General features: G+C 30.2%; 2 protein-coding genes across 4 annotated transcripts in view; both read left to right on the forward strand.

Moving 5' to 3' along the window:
* The window catches only part of LOC129958882 (uncharacterized), a 32,198-nt gene extending 27,551 nt beyond the window's left edge, over positions 1 to 4,647 (forward strand). The window contains exons 26-28 of the mRNA XM_056071604.1: positions 1,245 to 1,525; positions 1,922 to 2,109; positions 4,433 to 4,647. Coding sequence (XP_055927579.1) covers positions 1,245 to 1,525; positions 1,922 to 2,109; positions 4,433 to 4,602 — 639 coding nt within the window. The 3' untranslated portion in view covers positions 4,603 to 4,647. The remainder of the gene's footprint in view (positions 1 to 1,244; positions 1,526 to 1,921; positions 2,110 to 4,432) is intronic.
* Positions 4,648 to 16,525: 11,878 nt separating this feature from the next.
* LOC129959499 (rho GTPase-activating protein 7-like) overlaps positions 16,526 to 17,875 on the forward strand; it is a 328,073-nt gene continuing 326,723 nt past the window's right edge. For all 3 annotated transcript variants that reach the window (XM_056072353.1, XM_056072352.1, XM_056072355.1), the window contains exon 1: positions 16,526 to 16,818. The gene's annotated coding sequence lies outside the window, so the exon portion shown is untranslated. The remainder of the gene's footprint in view (positions 16,819 to 17,875) is intronic.

A 17,875-nucleotide genomic window follows, 5' to 3' on the forward strand; every position in this document is an offset into this window, starting at 1 on the left:
TTCATTTTTTTTTTTTATCACAAATGGTCATTCTTATACTCGAATTTAATTTCAAAAAATAATTATAAATGAAATTTGCTAAATCTTGTTTGTTTTTAAGATCGTTATAAATTGCCATCTTAAAAACAAACGAATTAAATATTGGTTTAATTGGTTTATTCTGATTCAACACAATCGTATCAATCGGGAAAACAAATTTTGTTTTTCAGTAGTTCTCTTAAAGAAATTGCTGTTGTGAACAATCGCGATTTATCAGTTATACAAGATGTCAAGTATTTAGTTTCCAATGTTTTCACGATAACTATCATTCTGTTTCTTAAAATTAAATTAACGACTCATAATTGATCTCATAACTTATCTCGTAACTCATAATTGATATTTATCAATGTTTGAACTCATACTTTTTTTGTTTAATTAAACATTTTATAATTCGAGAGCTAAGTGAATGAACATTTTGCATAAAGTGTGCAACATATTAATGTCTTAATTTAATTTAAATATGCTTTTTTAGAAAAATCTATAATTTACAATTCATGTGTAAGGAGAATAAACGTCTGTTTTTGCAAAAAGCGAACATTATTTAAAACGGTTTTGTTAATTGAACTAAAATTGTGAATTGAATTTCAATTTTTGAAGAAAATTAAAGTGAAAAATAAGAATCTTGTCACCCTGCTTACGAAATGATCGCTTTGACAATCACGCCGTAGGGCTTCTGAACAGAGACAAGTTATTCTTATATAAACTTTTCCAAAATCTATTTTTTTTTTTCTTCCCCTCGGAATTGGCTGGCTGTTGAGCTTTACTGGTTTAATGAACACTCTGAAATATACTAGCGTGAAATCAGATGCCTAAATAAACTTCAAACTGATGACCTCCCCTTGTCAAACCTCTTGCAAATGTGTTATCGTGCTCGGATTAAGCGGGCAGACAGTCATACATCAAAAAATACTTCGGATTCTGGAACTCATGAAACGTGGAGCATCGTCAATCTCGAGATTGAACTTTTTCTTGTAAATGTTGATATTTTTACTCTAATATGAGATGTTCTGAAAATCATAAATTAGTCCTGCATACAAGTACTTTAATCATTTAATTACCCCGATTGCACGTTTTTATTCCAATTTTAAATTTAGTGAATAGTTTGATCTAAAACAAATGCTTGTTTCAGTTCAGGTCTAAATAAAATGCTAATTATTGAATTGTCAATTCAATCGAATTGAGACGCATACTAATTTTATTTCCAGGCGTCCGTACTTCAAGCTGCTGAGGGTATTATACTAGCAATAATGACCGAAAACCCGAGTATGAGAGAAATCTTTATCGACGGCGAAATGGCAGTAGACATCTACTTCTGGAATTCTGAAGAATCGACATTTGCCAGTCCTGGACAAGTCATTACTTCTACACATGCTCAGTCTGTTCTCTTGATGAGCTACACAAAGGAATATTCGTCCTTCATCTTTCTAGTGATAGCTGAAGGCAAAATACCTAAAGTGCAAAATGAGCCTCGGCTTGCGATTTACAGGTACGCTGATTTTGAAAAAAATTAACTTAACCAATAAAAATTAGATTGCCATTAATCATGGAAATTTGACTTTTTTTTCCCCTCGGTTTATTTAGAATTTTGTAATAAGTTATGGTGCTCGGTAATACAGTAGAAATTAATGTTAGTCTTTTCTGAAATTCAGAATAAGTTTTTAAATTGCGCTTTAAATCCTTTTCTGCTCGCACCCGTAATCATAAACACAATGCATTATAAAAATGTCGCATTTTAAGGCAATGGATGACAACGAATGGATGAGTCTGCGAAAAGGCAAAAAATTGGCCTACCTAAAATTCGATTTCTTTAGCCTTTTAATATTCCTTTATAAAACTTTCACGCATAAACTCTTGGATTCATTTCAATTTTTCATCTTCATAGATACGATGATTCAAATGGACTGTTCCAAAAATATCAGATAATCCAAGATTATGGGGAATTGGATTGGCTTGTTTTGCAGACAGGAGAGCTCATTCTGTTTGTTTTGGATTCTCAAATGGGCAAATTAAAAATGTATCAACACAAAGGAGCCTCTGGATTTGTGATCATCGACACCATTAACAGTCTTGGTAAGTTAAAAATTTCTCTGGTTAAAATATTAGATTTTTTATTCAAGTTTCGTGAGTTTACTATGCGTTTTTGCATCCGGTCTTTAGAAGCCAACCTAACAGGATAATTTTGAAATTCGACATGGAACTTGTTCCGAAACTAATTCTTACGAAATTTTATTCTTTAAGTTTATTTCACTCTATCTCTAGAGGCTACAACAACCTTACGGTGTATATATGATGGGTACTGTCGTGTATCTTTTTTGCTACTCCAAATGAATTTTTGCGAATCTTGTATCTATGCTGCTACTTAAAGTGGAAGTCTGAATTAAAATGTCATCCAATTTGCAATCAATCGGAATTAGTTTAAGTCTAATTTTCAAACTTGGCTACGGACTGAAATTGAAAAAAAATCTGGAGCTTGTCAAATTGGTAATTACTGATGCTTTTCTCCCTCTAAAATATGATGAAATGAATTTGCAACGCCGTGATAAATTTACTCGTATTTCTGCCGGGTGCCATTTATAAGTTGGTTACATGTATTGTGAAAACATTAACTAAGAATTAAATTGAGGGGTGGGGAAGTCTCGTTTCCCCTTCTCATGCAATTAACGTATCGCATGTTTCTATGCCTCGTTATAAAGAAAACTGTTTTGGGCGTCTTTTCTTATGGATGCGATCGAAAATCTGATGTAGGTCTACAGTTTTAGTCAAAAACCAATAACTTCTATCTAGCTTATTCAGGTTTCCATCTATATTCGCGCACATGCACATGAAGACAGTCAACCGATAGGATTTGGTCCAAAGTTTTGTAATGCAAAATTCTAACTAAATGTGCTGAATTCAATTCTTCTGACTCTTTACGTTTTTGAGTTATCGTGCCGACAGAGAAATAGTAGAATACTTATTTCTATGGGCGAATTTTGTGCAAAATTTGATAGTTCAAAAAAATTTTACCACACAATTATAACCACACAAAGTTCAATCTGTTGCCTCGAGTCCCTGCATGTTCAAAGAAATTGAAATGGCTTGAAAAATTTTATTCAAGTTTGGATTTACTGGTTTCTTGAGTTCGGTGAAACGGAAAGAAAATTTTTATTTAGTTTTACTTTAGTTTCATAATAGCATTACATTAGTAGGTCTCGTGGACTGATCTTTTTGGAGCAGATATTTTTTAGATGCATTTTAATTTAGATAGTTTTCAATAGTCTTGAAGTCTTAATACAATATCGCCACCACAAATCTGCTATGTTCTCGTAATTTTTAAAATTAACAATACATCAAATTGCTTTAGATAAAATATGTAATAAATGCTTGCGAACTTTAGTTTCATAATAACAATGCTTGGAAACAGATCGGTTTTGGCGAATATGATTAGAGGGACATAAGGTTTTTATACATGGAAAAAAAATCTAAAAGTAACCGAAAATTGGCTCGAATGCGTCATACAGAGACGCTTTACGCGAATCAAGCAAACAGTCAAATCTTAACATGAAACCGTGCATTTATCTTAAAGTAAAATTTGTTGTGGCGATATTGTATTAAACAAGATATTAAAAAAATAAAGACGTGTCATTATGCCTGTTACAGCAGAGTGTAGCATGTCAGCATCGATGTTTTGTTGAATGGCATCTTTCAATTTCTTCGCCAGTTATTACCGATAAATCGAAGAGCTTGTATGGATGTAGAAGCAAAATTCCGTGCAGAATACGCTGAATAGACGGCTTCATATCAATGGGGAATAGCACTGCTACTCCCCATTGATATCTGGATTGCTAATTTTTTCAAAATATTTTTTACATGAATTTAGTTCGAGTGCAAGAATGGTCTTGCTTCTTGGTCGGTCCTCTAATTTCTTCAAAGCCTCGTATTAAACTCGGTCTTCCATTCAATTAGTTTTCTGCTTTCCGTCCATTCTCATGCGGAACTTTCGCAGTGCACTAATTGTGGATTCACCGATGTTGTAGAAAAGTTTCACCCCCCAATGCTCGATCTACCAACGATGGCTGTTGGATGCTCCCAGAATTGAGACAAATGCATATCTATACACTATCGCGATTTCCATAAAACTTCTCAATATTGTGTGTGAGCACCCTCACTTGATTGCTTTTGGAATTCCTAATTTATACTTAAAAATCCATTGTCATTCTGATAATTGCTTAAATCAGAAATTTTTTCTGAACACTTTTTATAAATTTAAGTGTGCTCGAATGCATGATGCACCTTTTTATGATTAATGCTTGCTGTCTGTAAAAAAAAAAAAAAAAAAAAAAAAAAGTAAATGAGCATTTACAGTAATGCAATTTTGTTTGTTTTAAAATACAAACCTGTTGTATACTTTCAGGATCCGTGAATATTCATGCGTTCATCCGAGAAGTGGATAGAAATGGCTTGCACCATTATGTTGCTCTTGCTGGTCCTAGAGCCTTAATGGCCCATCCTTCCCAAGGAACGGATTACGCAAAACTTTTAAAGTCGAAAGTTAAAGGAAATCGACGTTTTATTAACCATTAACGCTTTTTTTACACTGTTAAGTTTTAACAATAAACTTTACCTGCTCTCAAATTGGCATCTTTTTCTTTCGTTTAAGTATTACTTATGGCTTGAAATTCCATACCGAAAATCTAAAGTTACGAAACATTTTTACTAATCCTCAGATAAAGCAAACTCTATAGCGTGAGCATAAACGCTTAGATTTGGGAAATACTTTTAACCCACTAAACACACTGCTTGGATTCTGCGGAAATTTGTGTACAATGATTTAACAGCGTCTTACACGTTCTTCAAACACGATATGCGATCCGAGATTAGGATGCTTACTCCAATTATATCGTGCATGTTGGAACTTTTAATTGGATATTGGAAAGTGATACATGTTTGATACTTGAATTCTCGGTAATTTTTATTAAGAAATGAAAACGATTTCATTTCAATGTTTTTCAGTTTTCCTGCAGTTCTTAAAGCTTCTTACAAATTTATGCAACTGTAACTGAAAAATAATCGAAATAAAAGGGTTCAGTGGGATAAAACATGAAAGTTGGGAAATTTTTTCTCGCAAATTCAAGATCTTTTTAATTAATAAAAATTAAATATCCTTAAATTTCTTGGATCGAAAAGATTAGCGATATTTTCCGAGATGTTCCTGAATTATTGAAAAATGTGCATGTACTGAATCATTGAAAATACACTTAACCTAGCCCAGATTTAGTATAAAATTTTTTTTTCTGTAGTTACAACTGGAAAAAGCTTTTAAGTTCACATGCATTTGATAAAAATTCTGAACTTTCCTAATGATTGCAGTTTTAATGATGTCTAAATCTTGTTAAAATTTAACAATGTGTTAACTAAAGAAAGTGTACTTTTTAGAAAAGTATTGCAATTCAACATGAAATCTCTTTATTGAAGATGTATAGATGTGCTTCAGTGACCAGTTGAATTTTATCAATGGCATTTATTCTTAATATTTATACTTTGTGAATACATATTTAATAAGGCAGTCCTTTGGGAGATATTTTTACTTATCAAAAGTCATGAGACTCCACATTACCTTTGACATAGAAGTGAATATCTTTCATTAATCCTGTTTTAATCTAGTCGTTCCTAAATTAATGCAAATTCACTATAGGTCTATATCGTAGGTAATCTACAAGGCTATCCAGCTCAAACGTGTGATAATATTTGGAAGCGGCTTTCTGACAATCCAAAACACGTAAGCGTAGGAAATTTTTATCAAATAAAGCAGTACACCAGCCGATGAAATCTGTTTATAAAGATGCGGCAGTGATATTTTTAAATATCGGTATAATTTTTATATTCTGAAAAAACCTTCTAAAGGGTGGTGTGGGTGGATGACAGTAAGTAGTAATCGAATTGCTTCTGTCATAATCCTATATATATATATATATATATATATATATATATATAAAATATGGGAAGGATATACGCAAAGCAATAAGAGAATTTAGAAAATGTGAGCTCTATCTGTGGCAGTCAAATATTTGCAACATAAACGAGCAACGTATTTATCGAATACAATTAAAGTGAATTCTGTATCGCCTAGCTTATGCAAGTAAAATGTAAATATCTTGTGAAGAGAAATCCTCGCTAGCTACTTTGTTAATTTTTTTAAAGATTTCTTTCGCATTATTTGTTTGGCGATATTTAGAATTGAAAGATACATTTACAACATTAACGGTGCAACTGTATAGATAGTATGGCAATAGTATAGCTACTCACAATATACGGCAGGGTATTTCGAAACTCCAACAGGCTACAAAGGAAGAAGTGCAGAACACAAACTGGTAATAAAGTAAGAAATTTTATCTACATTCTAGAAGAAAATCGTGGAAGTATACAAAGTGAAATGACATAATACAATACAATGTGACATTGAGTGCGAAGACCATTCGAGACAAATTGTGGGAAGCGGTTTCTAAATGCCGTATTCCACAAAAAAGGCCATTTTAAAATCTGAAACAAGGACTGAAAAGATAAAGAAAAAACGGATCAAAAACGCATGTTAACTGGATAGCAAAACAATAGGACTGATTTGGAGTGACGAAATCAAACTATTGGGTAAAGGCGGCATCAAATATCCAAGAATGGATTTCCATCTTGATTGCATCAGCATGCTAAATACCCAGTATATGCCATGCTATGATCCGAGATCATATAGCATCAATAGAAGTGTGCAGAATCTGTAATAACGTAAATGCCCAAAAATACGTAAATGAAATATTTCTTCCGATATATCTACCTGCCGCATTTAATCCTTTCGCGAATAATTTATTTCAACAGAATTCAGTTCCATTTCATGTTGCTGTATGCAAAAACTGGTCTCAAGATCATATTTCATCATAACGCAATTGGAAATTTAAGGAGCCACTACAGAAATTTTTTCTACAAAAGCTATTTACCAATAACGCCCAATTAAGTAAAACAATCCATTCTCGGTGTTACACAACTGTTGGAGAACTAAAATCACTAATGAATTCCATAGAAATACAATGCTAAAGGTTATTCAATTATGCCTTGCAACAATTATTAATTGCTTTAAGTGAATTTCTGCAAATGTCATTCTTTTTTTTTTCTCCCTAGCACCTGATATTCCAAAACTAGTATCATTATATAAATTATTTTATTAAATTCTTTGTTAAACTGCCTTTGAAAATAATATATAATCACTCAAAAATATTAGGATACTTGGCATGCATAACATGTAAAGATGTTCGTGAAAAAAAATATTAATCAAGAAATGTGTTAATATTTGGTATACAGTATAAAATTTTATTTTAAAATTGGATAACCTTTTAAATGCAAACAGATGTCAAAGTATTGAGGCATTTTTGAAATGAGAAATTTAAGAGGTATACAGAGCATCAATAAATTTTATTTACTACCCTTTATTTTAGACTATTATTTTAAACGCAGTATCAGCCGAATAGGGCTATTTGGAACAATGGCGAAAAACTATTTCGGTTGATCTATGAAATCTGGTAATAAGTCGGTGCAAAATCAATTCGTTGAATGAAATAAATCTTGAAGCTCAATAAGTCTGTTTTTAATATTCGCAGGTTGAAGAAAACAAATAATGTTGAAAAAAAGACAAGAGCGTCCAAAGGCATTGAATGAATTGGAAGAGGATTGTGAAACAAGTTTACATTAATTCAAGAACTAGCCCAGCAAAATCTATTCTGTAATACAAAAGGTCTGTAAATCCTGAAACTGTCGGAGCTGCTTCAAGAAATTATAAGTATCGTGGAAGAGATCTCGAAGAAAGCTCCATGCATAGCGAATTGAAAAGCTAGACTGGCATTAGCTAAAATGAACATAAATCATCTAACAAATTTTGGAGAAATGCCATTTTTATGAACGAAAGCAAATGTAGCTTTTTCGGAACGGATAGCATACAAAATGTTTGATGCACACCAAATGTAGTATTGGATACCAAAAAATTTCAGCCTGCTGTAAAATATAGAGGGGGCAACCAATTCATCCAATTATAAATTACCAAGTTCAGATTTGTTTCTTAATTTTTTGGATAGTGTTCCAATATTTTTTGAGCAGATTTTCTGACCTGATTTCTTTTACTTTAAAGTGTAATCATAACTGCGTTAATATATTAATTTTGTTTGATTTACTGTGATCTGTATTTATCAAAACGTGATTTACTTCGTTTCAGTTATATTTTTAAATTAAAAATTTATAAAACCTTGTGAACTTGTAATATGGCCCAATACTTCTTTGAGTGATTGCATATTGAATTTTTCTTAATAAAATTGCTATTATGAGGTATCAAATCTCAAGAATGCTCTTTCTAAAAGATTTCTTCAGATTTGGCCACTATTGCATATGCAATACGACAACAGCGTTGTCTGCGAATTTGTGTAAAATAAATAATTTAAACATGGTTTTTACGTCAGCCCAAGTAACAGTTTAAAGTACAAGAGACTGTAGGTGATATTTCAAAATGGATTTGGAAAATATAATATAGCCCCAAGGCCCTTTATAAAAAAAAATTGTTTAACATACAAACGTTCATTTCTCACAAGCTTGAGATTAGCCATTCAGACTTTAAATAACGTCCGAAAAAACTTTCCTGAATTATTTCTGGTGCACAGCATGAATGAATGTTTTGTACACAAATTAGTTGAAGAAATACAAACATTTCTGTAAATGGTTATCTTGAGCATATTTTAAGTTTGGTTTTATTCATTGTTGTAAGGGGAATCGTCAATTATATTCCTGCTTTAATATTTAAATGCTAATCTAGCTCAAAGTACAAAGACAAGGTGCTTTTCTTCTGACTTAAATGTGAAACTCGTTTACTCACGTCGACCTCAATTGGATTAATATGGCTATCCTTATTAATTGATTACATCTTATTTGATTAGAATTGAAATTTAAAGTTCGTTAGTAAATTTTATTCATTTGAAGAAATCGAATGCTAAATTTAGAATCTGCAATCCCTTGAAAATTTCCAAATTGTTCTCTTCACCGAGAATGCTCATATTTCTAACAGTTGCTTGATAGTAACACTGAGAGGCGTCGTGTTCTAATCTCGCCTACGTACCCACACCCAGCAGATCAAAGCCTCCTTATATGGCTGCTGGCAAATAAAGCACTCCTACATTTTAATTCCGAGCTTGAACTGCACTTCTGGGAATTCGGTGGAAGGGTTTTGTTTTTAAAGAGACATTTTACTTCAAATTTAATTTATCATGTACATTAGTGTCAATACCCGCTAACTGAAGACAGCCTTTGCTCATATTAACCGGTTGTGTAAAAGATAACTTTTCTTAGACTAGCCTTATATGCAGTCACTGAAATAGTGCGCGTAATAATTGTTTGTTAAATAAAAGTAAGTTTCACGTTCCTTGGTGTGCAATATTTAACTAAATGAATTTCTGAGAATTTATTCTTTACATCTTTGATTTATTTTTTAAATAAACCAAACATTATATTATTTCTATTTGAAATATTAAATTCTATTTAAAGTTCCTTCGTCATAATTTGCATTTTATTCTTTTCAAAAACATCTTAATTTTTTCAAATGTATAATTCATCTCCAAACAGTTGAAGATGATATTCAGTACAAAGTATATATTAAGCTGAAATCCATGTTTGTAAAGGAAATGCTATGTAAGAATTTTGATAAAAATAGTAAAAAGTGTCTAAATACATGGTCGAAATGGAATTTATGTTACGGCTATCAGATGTTTTCCTCGTTCTGTGATTAATTTCAGCGTAAACAAATTTAGGTTATTTTTAATTAAAAAGGATATGCGATTAAACGTAGTGTAAATAAAAATTTACAATTTTTTTATTTCATCTTAATGAATAAATTATGTAGTTTATGTTACAAATATTTTATGACAACAAAGATGCTATAGGCTGATGATATCTATATTTTTAAAACATCTTAATTGACTACGTTCACATGGTTTCATGCTCCTTGTACCTTAACATTTTCAATTACGTATTTTCATCACTTTGACTATTTTGCATATTTTTTCCTACAGATTTTACATTTTTTGAACGGGCAGGAATTGTAAACTAAATTGTATATTAAAATAAGAACGGATGAGTGTTGTCCGTTAACATAAAATTCTTCGTCCACACATCGCTGCTATTTTGAGATCATTCAAGTTGACAATACAGATCAAGTTGCATGCTGGATCATTACGCCTAGTTAAATAATCCTGAAGTATTTAATTAACAATGTATTTGAAACATAATAGATAAAATTGAAATGTATTTAATTTTCTTTCGGTCGATGTTCAAAATGTTTCGTTTATAGCCTAATACGCGAACAAAGACATCTGACATAATAACTATCAGTGATATGCCCATCCGCAGTTTTCAAATTGTTATCAAATCAACTGTACTTAAAGAAACATCAAAGCTGGTATGACGTATACGCATTTCTGTCTGGTTTTATATTTCGTCCATTTTGATTTTCACTCTTTTACAATTTTAGCTAAAGAAGTTTCATTTCAAAGAAAAGATTCTTTAGAGAACAGCCGATTTTTCCTTTCATGAACTTTTTCTCAGTACATTGGAAATGCGCACTCTATCCAACAGGAACGAGATTTGTAGTTTTAGCCAGATATGAGCATTTGATAAGATTGCAAGGCTGTACTAAGTCTCTTATTCAACCTTTATCTCTCTAATAAACTAAAAGATGTTATCGTCAAATGTCAAAATTATGTCAATCAAAGGTTTTTTTTTTATGTTTAAAGGTTTTAAATTTAAATAAGTTTAAATTGGTAATTAGCATAGAAAATTTTTAAACCTTCTAAAATTTAAACTAATTCGATCCTTTGTTCTCTCCTTTCCTAATTCAATCCTTTTGTACCTTTTGAAAATAAGCCACTTGAATAAACATAAAATCACTCCGTATAAAACTAAAATATTAGTTGATATAAAATATTTTGATCAATATCTAAGCTAATCAATTTAAACTTCATTGTTTTAAATGAATAAAAGCAAAGCGATCCTTTCACTCCAGCTATCCAGAAACGGCCATGAATCTTGATGAAAATATTTTGCCTTTATTTCGATTATTGTAGTTCATAAAGCTAAAAGAACGACAATAATTGCTCGTTCAACGCCTTTAGAGCTAAATTGTTTAGTGTCAAATTTGTTCGTTAGCGATATGTATAGAATATACATAAAGCTATAGTGTGGGAAAAAAAAGAAGAAAAAAAAATAAAAAAAAAACTTGCTGCTTCAGTTTTGACCTAAATAATTTCATCGTAAGTTTTTTTTTTTTTTTTTTTTTTTTTTTTGTGTATGTGTGTTGTTGTCTTCAAGTTAAAAGAAACGCGTACGAATTGCACCCTTATCCTAAAAATATTTTGTATATATGAATTCGCCCATTTCAAACTCAAAGAGAAAAAAAAGGGGGGGGGGTCAGTACGCTAAAACATTTGGAAAGATTACCACTTGACAAGAAAGGTTTAATATCTCGGACAAATAAATTTTTCGTATATATGATTCTGTTCGAGAAACTAATGATGAGGTATTTCTTATAGATTTTTTTCTATTTGTATTAAAATTCCTGACTTGTAGCTAGTAAGGCTAATTTGATATGCTTAAAGCCTGAAAAAAAATTTAAGTCAATTATTTTCTAATATTTGACGATAACAAATATTCCTCAATACTTCGTAAACTTCTTTCAAAGGATTCACATATCATTCCTTCAGTTTGGTTCAATTTTCCTTTTTTCCCATTTTACCGGATCACTTTGAGAAGCGCAAATGATTATGACGGGGAAATAACTGAATATTTAATTATATGTAAATATTTTATTAAGTGCATGTTAGTCAAAAGAGTACACAATAAATTTAAGCGGGTAGTTGAATTATTTTATTTTTGAATGTTTTTTAAATATATATATATATTATTTCAGTTCATGCTATTTGAAAAGCTTCTTTTTTCAGGTGTCAAATCTTGCAACCTGTTTTTATTCAACAACAAATGAAAAAACCTAAAGTCAAATTTTTAAAAAGAAATATCTATATGAGGGCAAATAGTCTTCCTGCGGAAAGTTGCCTGCTAATGATGATATCCTGTACGCAGCAGCCATTCATTCAAATATGCACCTAATTATTGCCAGGTGATAAGAACTACCGAAATTCCCAGAAACACAATCACACGGTCGTTAGCTCTGTCTAGAATGCACGTATCGCCAAACTACAAAAGGTGCAGATGGTGAAAGGCGGAATTAAATCTTTCTTAACCTTTTAAAAAAAAAGATTAATATTAATCTTACTCTCTTTTTGAGATATAAAGACTTCATTGAATTTCTTTCAGAAAAATTTTAGTGTAACCCTAGAAGACAGCACTGGATATATTCAATTTTGAGAAACGACAAAGAACGTAATATTGTCGAATGGTGAACTATTCAACATTATTAGTTCGAAAACATAAGTAAATGGCAACAGAATATTCTTCTCAATGCCTAAATGAAATGATTTTTTTTAAATTCTTTTCTGTGTTATCGATATTATCGGGGGGAAATAGTCCTTTAGAAACTGAAGTGGTTTGCGACGTGGGAAATCTATTGAAAACCGTTTTTTCGAGTTGCTTTATCATTTTCGTAAGAGAAATAGCTGGTATTAGATACGATCCTCTTGAAAATACATTTTTCTTTCAGCGGTGCTCTTACGAGGGTTTTCAATCAAAATGTTCTATGATTTCAATTTTCGAAAAAAAAAAAAAAAAAAAAAAAAAAAACCTTTAAATAATTTATTAATTTTCAACTGCGGATAAAATTTCTAAATACGTCAAGAAACATTTCATAATTGTTTTAAAATGTGCAATTACAAACATTTTCAAACATCTAATTTTCTTCTAGTTGAAAATAAAAAAATGAAATAAAGTTTAGATGTATAATTTGTTAATAATAACAGACTATAACAGAAAATGCAACAAAGTCTAAATTTAAATTCTTATAATTCAATTTTTCAAGTTTCTTATTTCTTAAATTTTTGCAGAATCATAATTCTCGAGTTTCTTGCATAGAAAGATGTGACGATAAACTTGAATAAATCAATTAAAACAAATTTGTATGATTTTAATTGATTTAGTTAATTTGTTCTAGACACAGAAAATTAATTAGAAGATTAAGAAATAATTGATCATTTTTGATTTATTCAAGATTATTCAGCATTGATTTCTTATATTTAATATCCTCATATGTTTCATGTTACACATTTCTAGCAGTACCCTGATTAAAAACTAATCTCTTTCTTGAAGACTTCATTTTTTTTTCTAAGAATAAGACAAGAAGAAAATCAAACTCAATACTGTGAATCTCGCATTAGCCAACAAGTTAAAACAGGATTTAAAATAGAATTAAATTTTTAAAACAGAATTATCCTGCAGGAATTATATGCAAATTATTCAATATGCTCATCATATATCATATTAGCAGCAAAAGTTGTTAGAAGAGTGCAAAATTTCTTGACAAATTTCTGCAGTTGCTTCTTTCTTTCAATTATTTTAGTTACATTAATCAAATTCTATCCATTAAATCGAGTGTTCACCGTGCTGTATTTTTTGATCAATGTATTTGGTAACAACTCCCATATTCTCAAATATTCTTATGACTTCACAATAATATTATCATTCATTGCTTATGTTTATATGCCTTCAGCAGGCATTAATGTATTATTTGTCATCATACATGTAAGAAATTTTTTTTAAGCAAAGAGACTCCAAAATCATATTTGTGTTCAATAATCAGGTATGCTCCCTACTTAAAGCATGTTATTCAAAAATGCTCACATCAACCTAAGTACATCGACAAACAAAAATGCACTAAGTGAAACAAGAAAACTGACATCCGCAATGTTTGGGGAAGATTCATATTCAGTCTAAAATGCATTTCAAAATGGCATACACAGTTAAGATGAAAGTTACTAGATTTCAAAAAGAGCTTTTTCAGAATGTAATATCAGTAAATTCATAATATCTAGCTTCTTTAAGATTTGAAATTTTTTTAAAAAAAATGTTCTACAGGCGGTTTAGGATTTGTAATTAAACGATGAGAAAGTAAATAAGATTCGACTTTTTCCTTTGGCTCTCTTGAATGAGAAATGAACGGCAACAATAGCATGCCAAACCAACTAAATTTTATTTTAACAGCAAACTTTATTTGCCTAGTAAGGTTTATACTTTTGAAGCTGACATCTTTTTCACAATTTGTATTTTATCATGTCTCAAAAATTGAACTTTCTATTAAGAAATAGTTAAAGTTTCTACTGCTCTTAAAGATTAACAAGGACAGAATTCTTCCGCCCTTGAGCTCAAAGTACCAATGTTAAGCAATAGCAAACTTATTACGCATTATTTTTATAGCTAATATTTCATTCGTGTGCGTGCAAAGCTGGGAGAGCCAGCTTTTTTTTTTTTTTTTTTTCTTAGGACAAAAACAAGTCACCGAGAGTATATTTTAATCTTTACTAATGTTTTCAGGAATGTACTAGTGTATGTACTATTAACAATATCATATTGCTACGAAACAGTTAATTTAAAATGGATAAAATGAAATGATTTTCAAACGATAATAATACAGAATATAAGCTTGAAAGATAAGTAAAGCGTTAAAATAAACCGATAACAACAAAAGTTGTTGAATTTCTTTCATTTGCCTTTGCAAGGGGAAAAAATAGCGTGATTCTATTTGCACTAGAAAAATTCAAGGATGGCTCTAAAATTACAAAAATAAATAAGGAATGAAGTATTAATGAATGATAAATAAAAAGAAATTTAAAATTATTTCTTAGAGAACATGGATGAAATACTTTTATATACATATTTCTCAGCAATATTTTAAAAATATGAAATAAGACCCCAATATTTATTTTCTTTACGACCCCAATAGGGGGGGGGGTTCTATTCCAGTTTTAGAAATTCTGAAGATGCACGATAATAATGATAATCTTTTAGAAAATATTTTTAAATTGAATGCGTAACTCTCGTTTAAATCAGAAAGATTTAACTTGTAACAAAACATAAGCCGATAATTAGTAATATCTTTTTTTAAAACCCTGTCTTTCACATCTTTTAAAATAATTGTTTCAAAATGTTATGTATCAAACATAACATTAGATTCAAAGATTGAAAGATTTTGAAAAGATTCAAAAACAAAACATTGCATTGATTGCATCCTGTCTATGGAAAACTGTTTTGTTTCTCCCCTCTACACTTTGAATGAAATTATGAAATTAAGATGGTTCATAATTTGAATGTAAACTTTCAAAACTGTACAATGACACACTAAACTTTATTTTAAAATATTTCTATTAAAAAATCGACAGTTTCTTTTCATTTTTCGTCGTAATAGAAGGAAAAAAAATTAATTCAGTGATAAAACTCTAAAGGGCGCCACTACTTGTTAATTTAATGACAAAATTTTATTAGCATGTCACGAAAATTTGTTTAGTTAACAGTTCTATATTAGAATACTAAGTGTTTTGATACTTGGGTATCTTCGAGGTAGGTAGAACTACAGATAAAACACTTCTCTGAAGCATATTCTAAATTAAAAAAAAATATACAAAAAAACAAACAAACTAAATACATATTGTATTCGAAATAAGTATTATAAAACGTTTGCAATTACACTCAAAATACTTATTGAATGAATTCAAATTTATTTTAACTTATTAAATTTTTTTTTATTTAGGAATCGTTTGTCACTCTACTTCTAAAATTCATAGTAGGAAAGGCAGAAACTTCAATAAATATAATAAAAAATTTGTCTGGTCAACTTTAAAAATTATTAAATATAACGAATGTATTATTTCAATCTTCATAAATTATAAAATCAAAATGTAAATAATAATCAAAATATAAATTCATCATTTTACTCATTAATAGTAAAATAATATAAGATCGTCTTATCAATTAATTATAAATCAATTATCGAATCAATTATAAACGCGATAATCGAAAACTTCAAAAATGCAAGCAATCTTAGATTGCACTAAGCAAATTCGCTAAAAATATAGATTTCGCTATAAAACATGAATCAATAACTTTGAAAATAAATATTTTTTGAGTCTCTATTAATCTTTACATTGTATATCTTTAAAAAAATATTACAACAAATCTCCTTTTAAGATAAATATTATTTTAGATTGATCACGAACATAGCTTTAGTTCGACTGTTCAATGCAACGTTTACTTCCGCTTAATTGCGCAAAAAAAAAAAAAAAAAAAAAAAAAAAAAGATTTAAAAGAGAGAGAGAGAGAGAGTGAGAGTTATTGTTCTCTTCCTTGATGAATAAAGAGAAGGAAAAAAATATTTCATAAAAATATCCTTTCCACCTTCGCACTCAGTGGACTCGTCTTGTTCCGAAGTCGCATTGGCTGGCGATTGGCTAGAACCGATGGCGCGTATTCTCACTACTGTGAGCAGCTTCAAAGTGCGTGTAGTTCTTCGCTGACTTTCGTGAATGGTGAAACTCTTCTTCAACTTCCCGTATTAAGGATTAACACGCGATTGACACACTGGTGACATCACTACTCCTTTGTCTTTTACCGTCGGAAATGACACGGGTTTTTTCTTCTTTCTTTTTTCTATCTGCTTAAATTTTTGTTTTGGAATCAAAAATCGTTTTATCATCTGTTTCGATTCCACCCTCCTGTTAGATTCTTGCATGCTGAGCTCACGTGGCTTGAGAATGTTTAACTACATTTGATCGCCTTGCTGAATCGGTAAGATGTTTACTCTATTTTTCTTTTATTATTATCTTCTTTTTCACGTGATGCAAGGGTAAATATTTGATAGGACAATAGAATTTTTTTGCTTTTGCTGGAAATAAATGGTGATGAAATATTTTGTATTTTGTTTCTATTGATGATGATGATGTGTGTGTGTGTGTGTAATGTAAACGCATATTTTTAAAGCAGTTTGATGGTCGAATAAAGAAGACACTTTTGTAAATTTTAAAACTTCACTTTTATTCTATCCCAAGAGGCATACGTTATGTACAAGCAAGAAGCAACGAAATACATTAATCTACAGCACGAATCAAGAGCAAAAGAGAGCGAAATATTTTTCTCAGTGTATCATACTATGAGATTCTAATAGCATTTCTTTACACGTCTCGATTTAGGGAAGGGAACTATAGGTATCTTTTAAAAGAATTTGCCTAGCTTGGCAGAATTTTATCCCTTCACTTAGAGAAAGTGCTGATTAAAGCAGTTTCACAGAGCTCGTGTAGCATTAATTAAATAAAAAAGGTGAAATTGGATCAGGAAAGAATATATATAAAAATATTTGTTTTACAAATAACAATAAAAATATAATTTTTTTCCAGCATACCTCACTTGATATTACAATTTTTTCTAACCTTTGCTTTCTTTCAAAAATCTTCTTTTGAACCTGATTTTTGTTTTATCATAAATTTTTGGTTAATTTTAAACTAATGTAAAAAATAAAATAAGTGCAATACATGAACAAGCTATTGCAATATTTCTTTCGTCAAAGTAAATCTTTACAGTGAAATGATTTCGAATAAACTTTTGGAAGCGGATACGAAATTTTTTATTCATTCTACAAAAGAAAAAGAAACGAGCAGTTTTGTTTATTATTAGAAAAAGAAAACGTTGCAATTTTTTTAGGTATTTGATACTTATTACCTTGATTGTTCAAATTAGCTCTGCTTTTTTAATAAATTGGATTGGAAAATTTCTAAAGATGGTATCGGATAAATTTACATAAATCTATCGGTATAATATATAGACGTAAAGTTATTTAATTCGTTCATAG

Source organism: Argiope bruennichi, chromosome X1 (genome assembly GCF_947563725.1).
Source record: "Argiope bruennichi chromosome X1, qqArgBrue1.1, whole genome shotgun sequence".
NCBI lineage: Eukaryota > Metazoa > Arthropoda > Arachnida > Araneae > Araneidae > Argiope > Argiope bruennichi.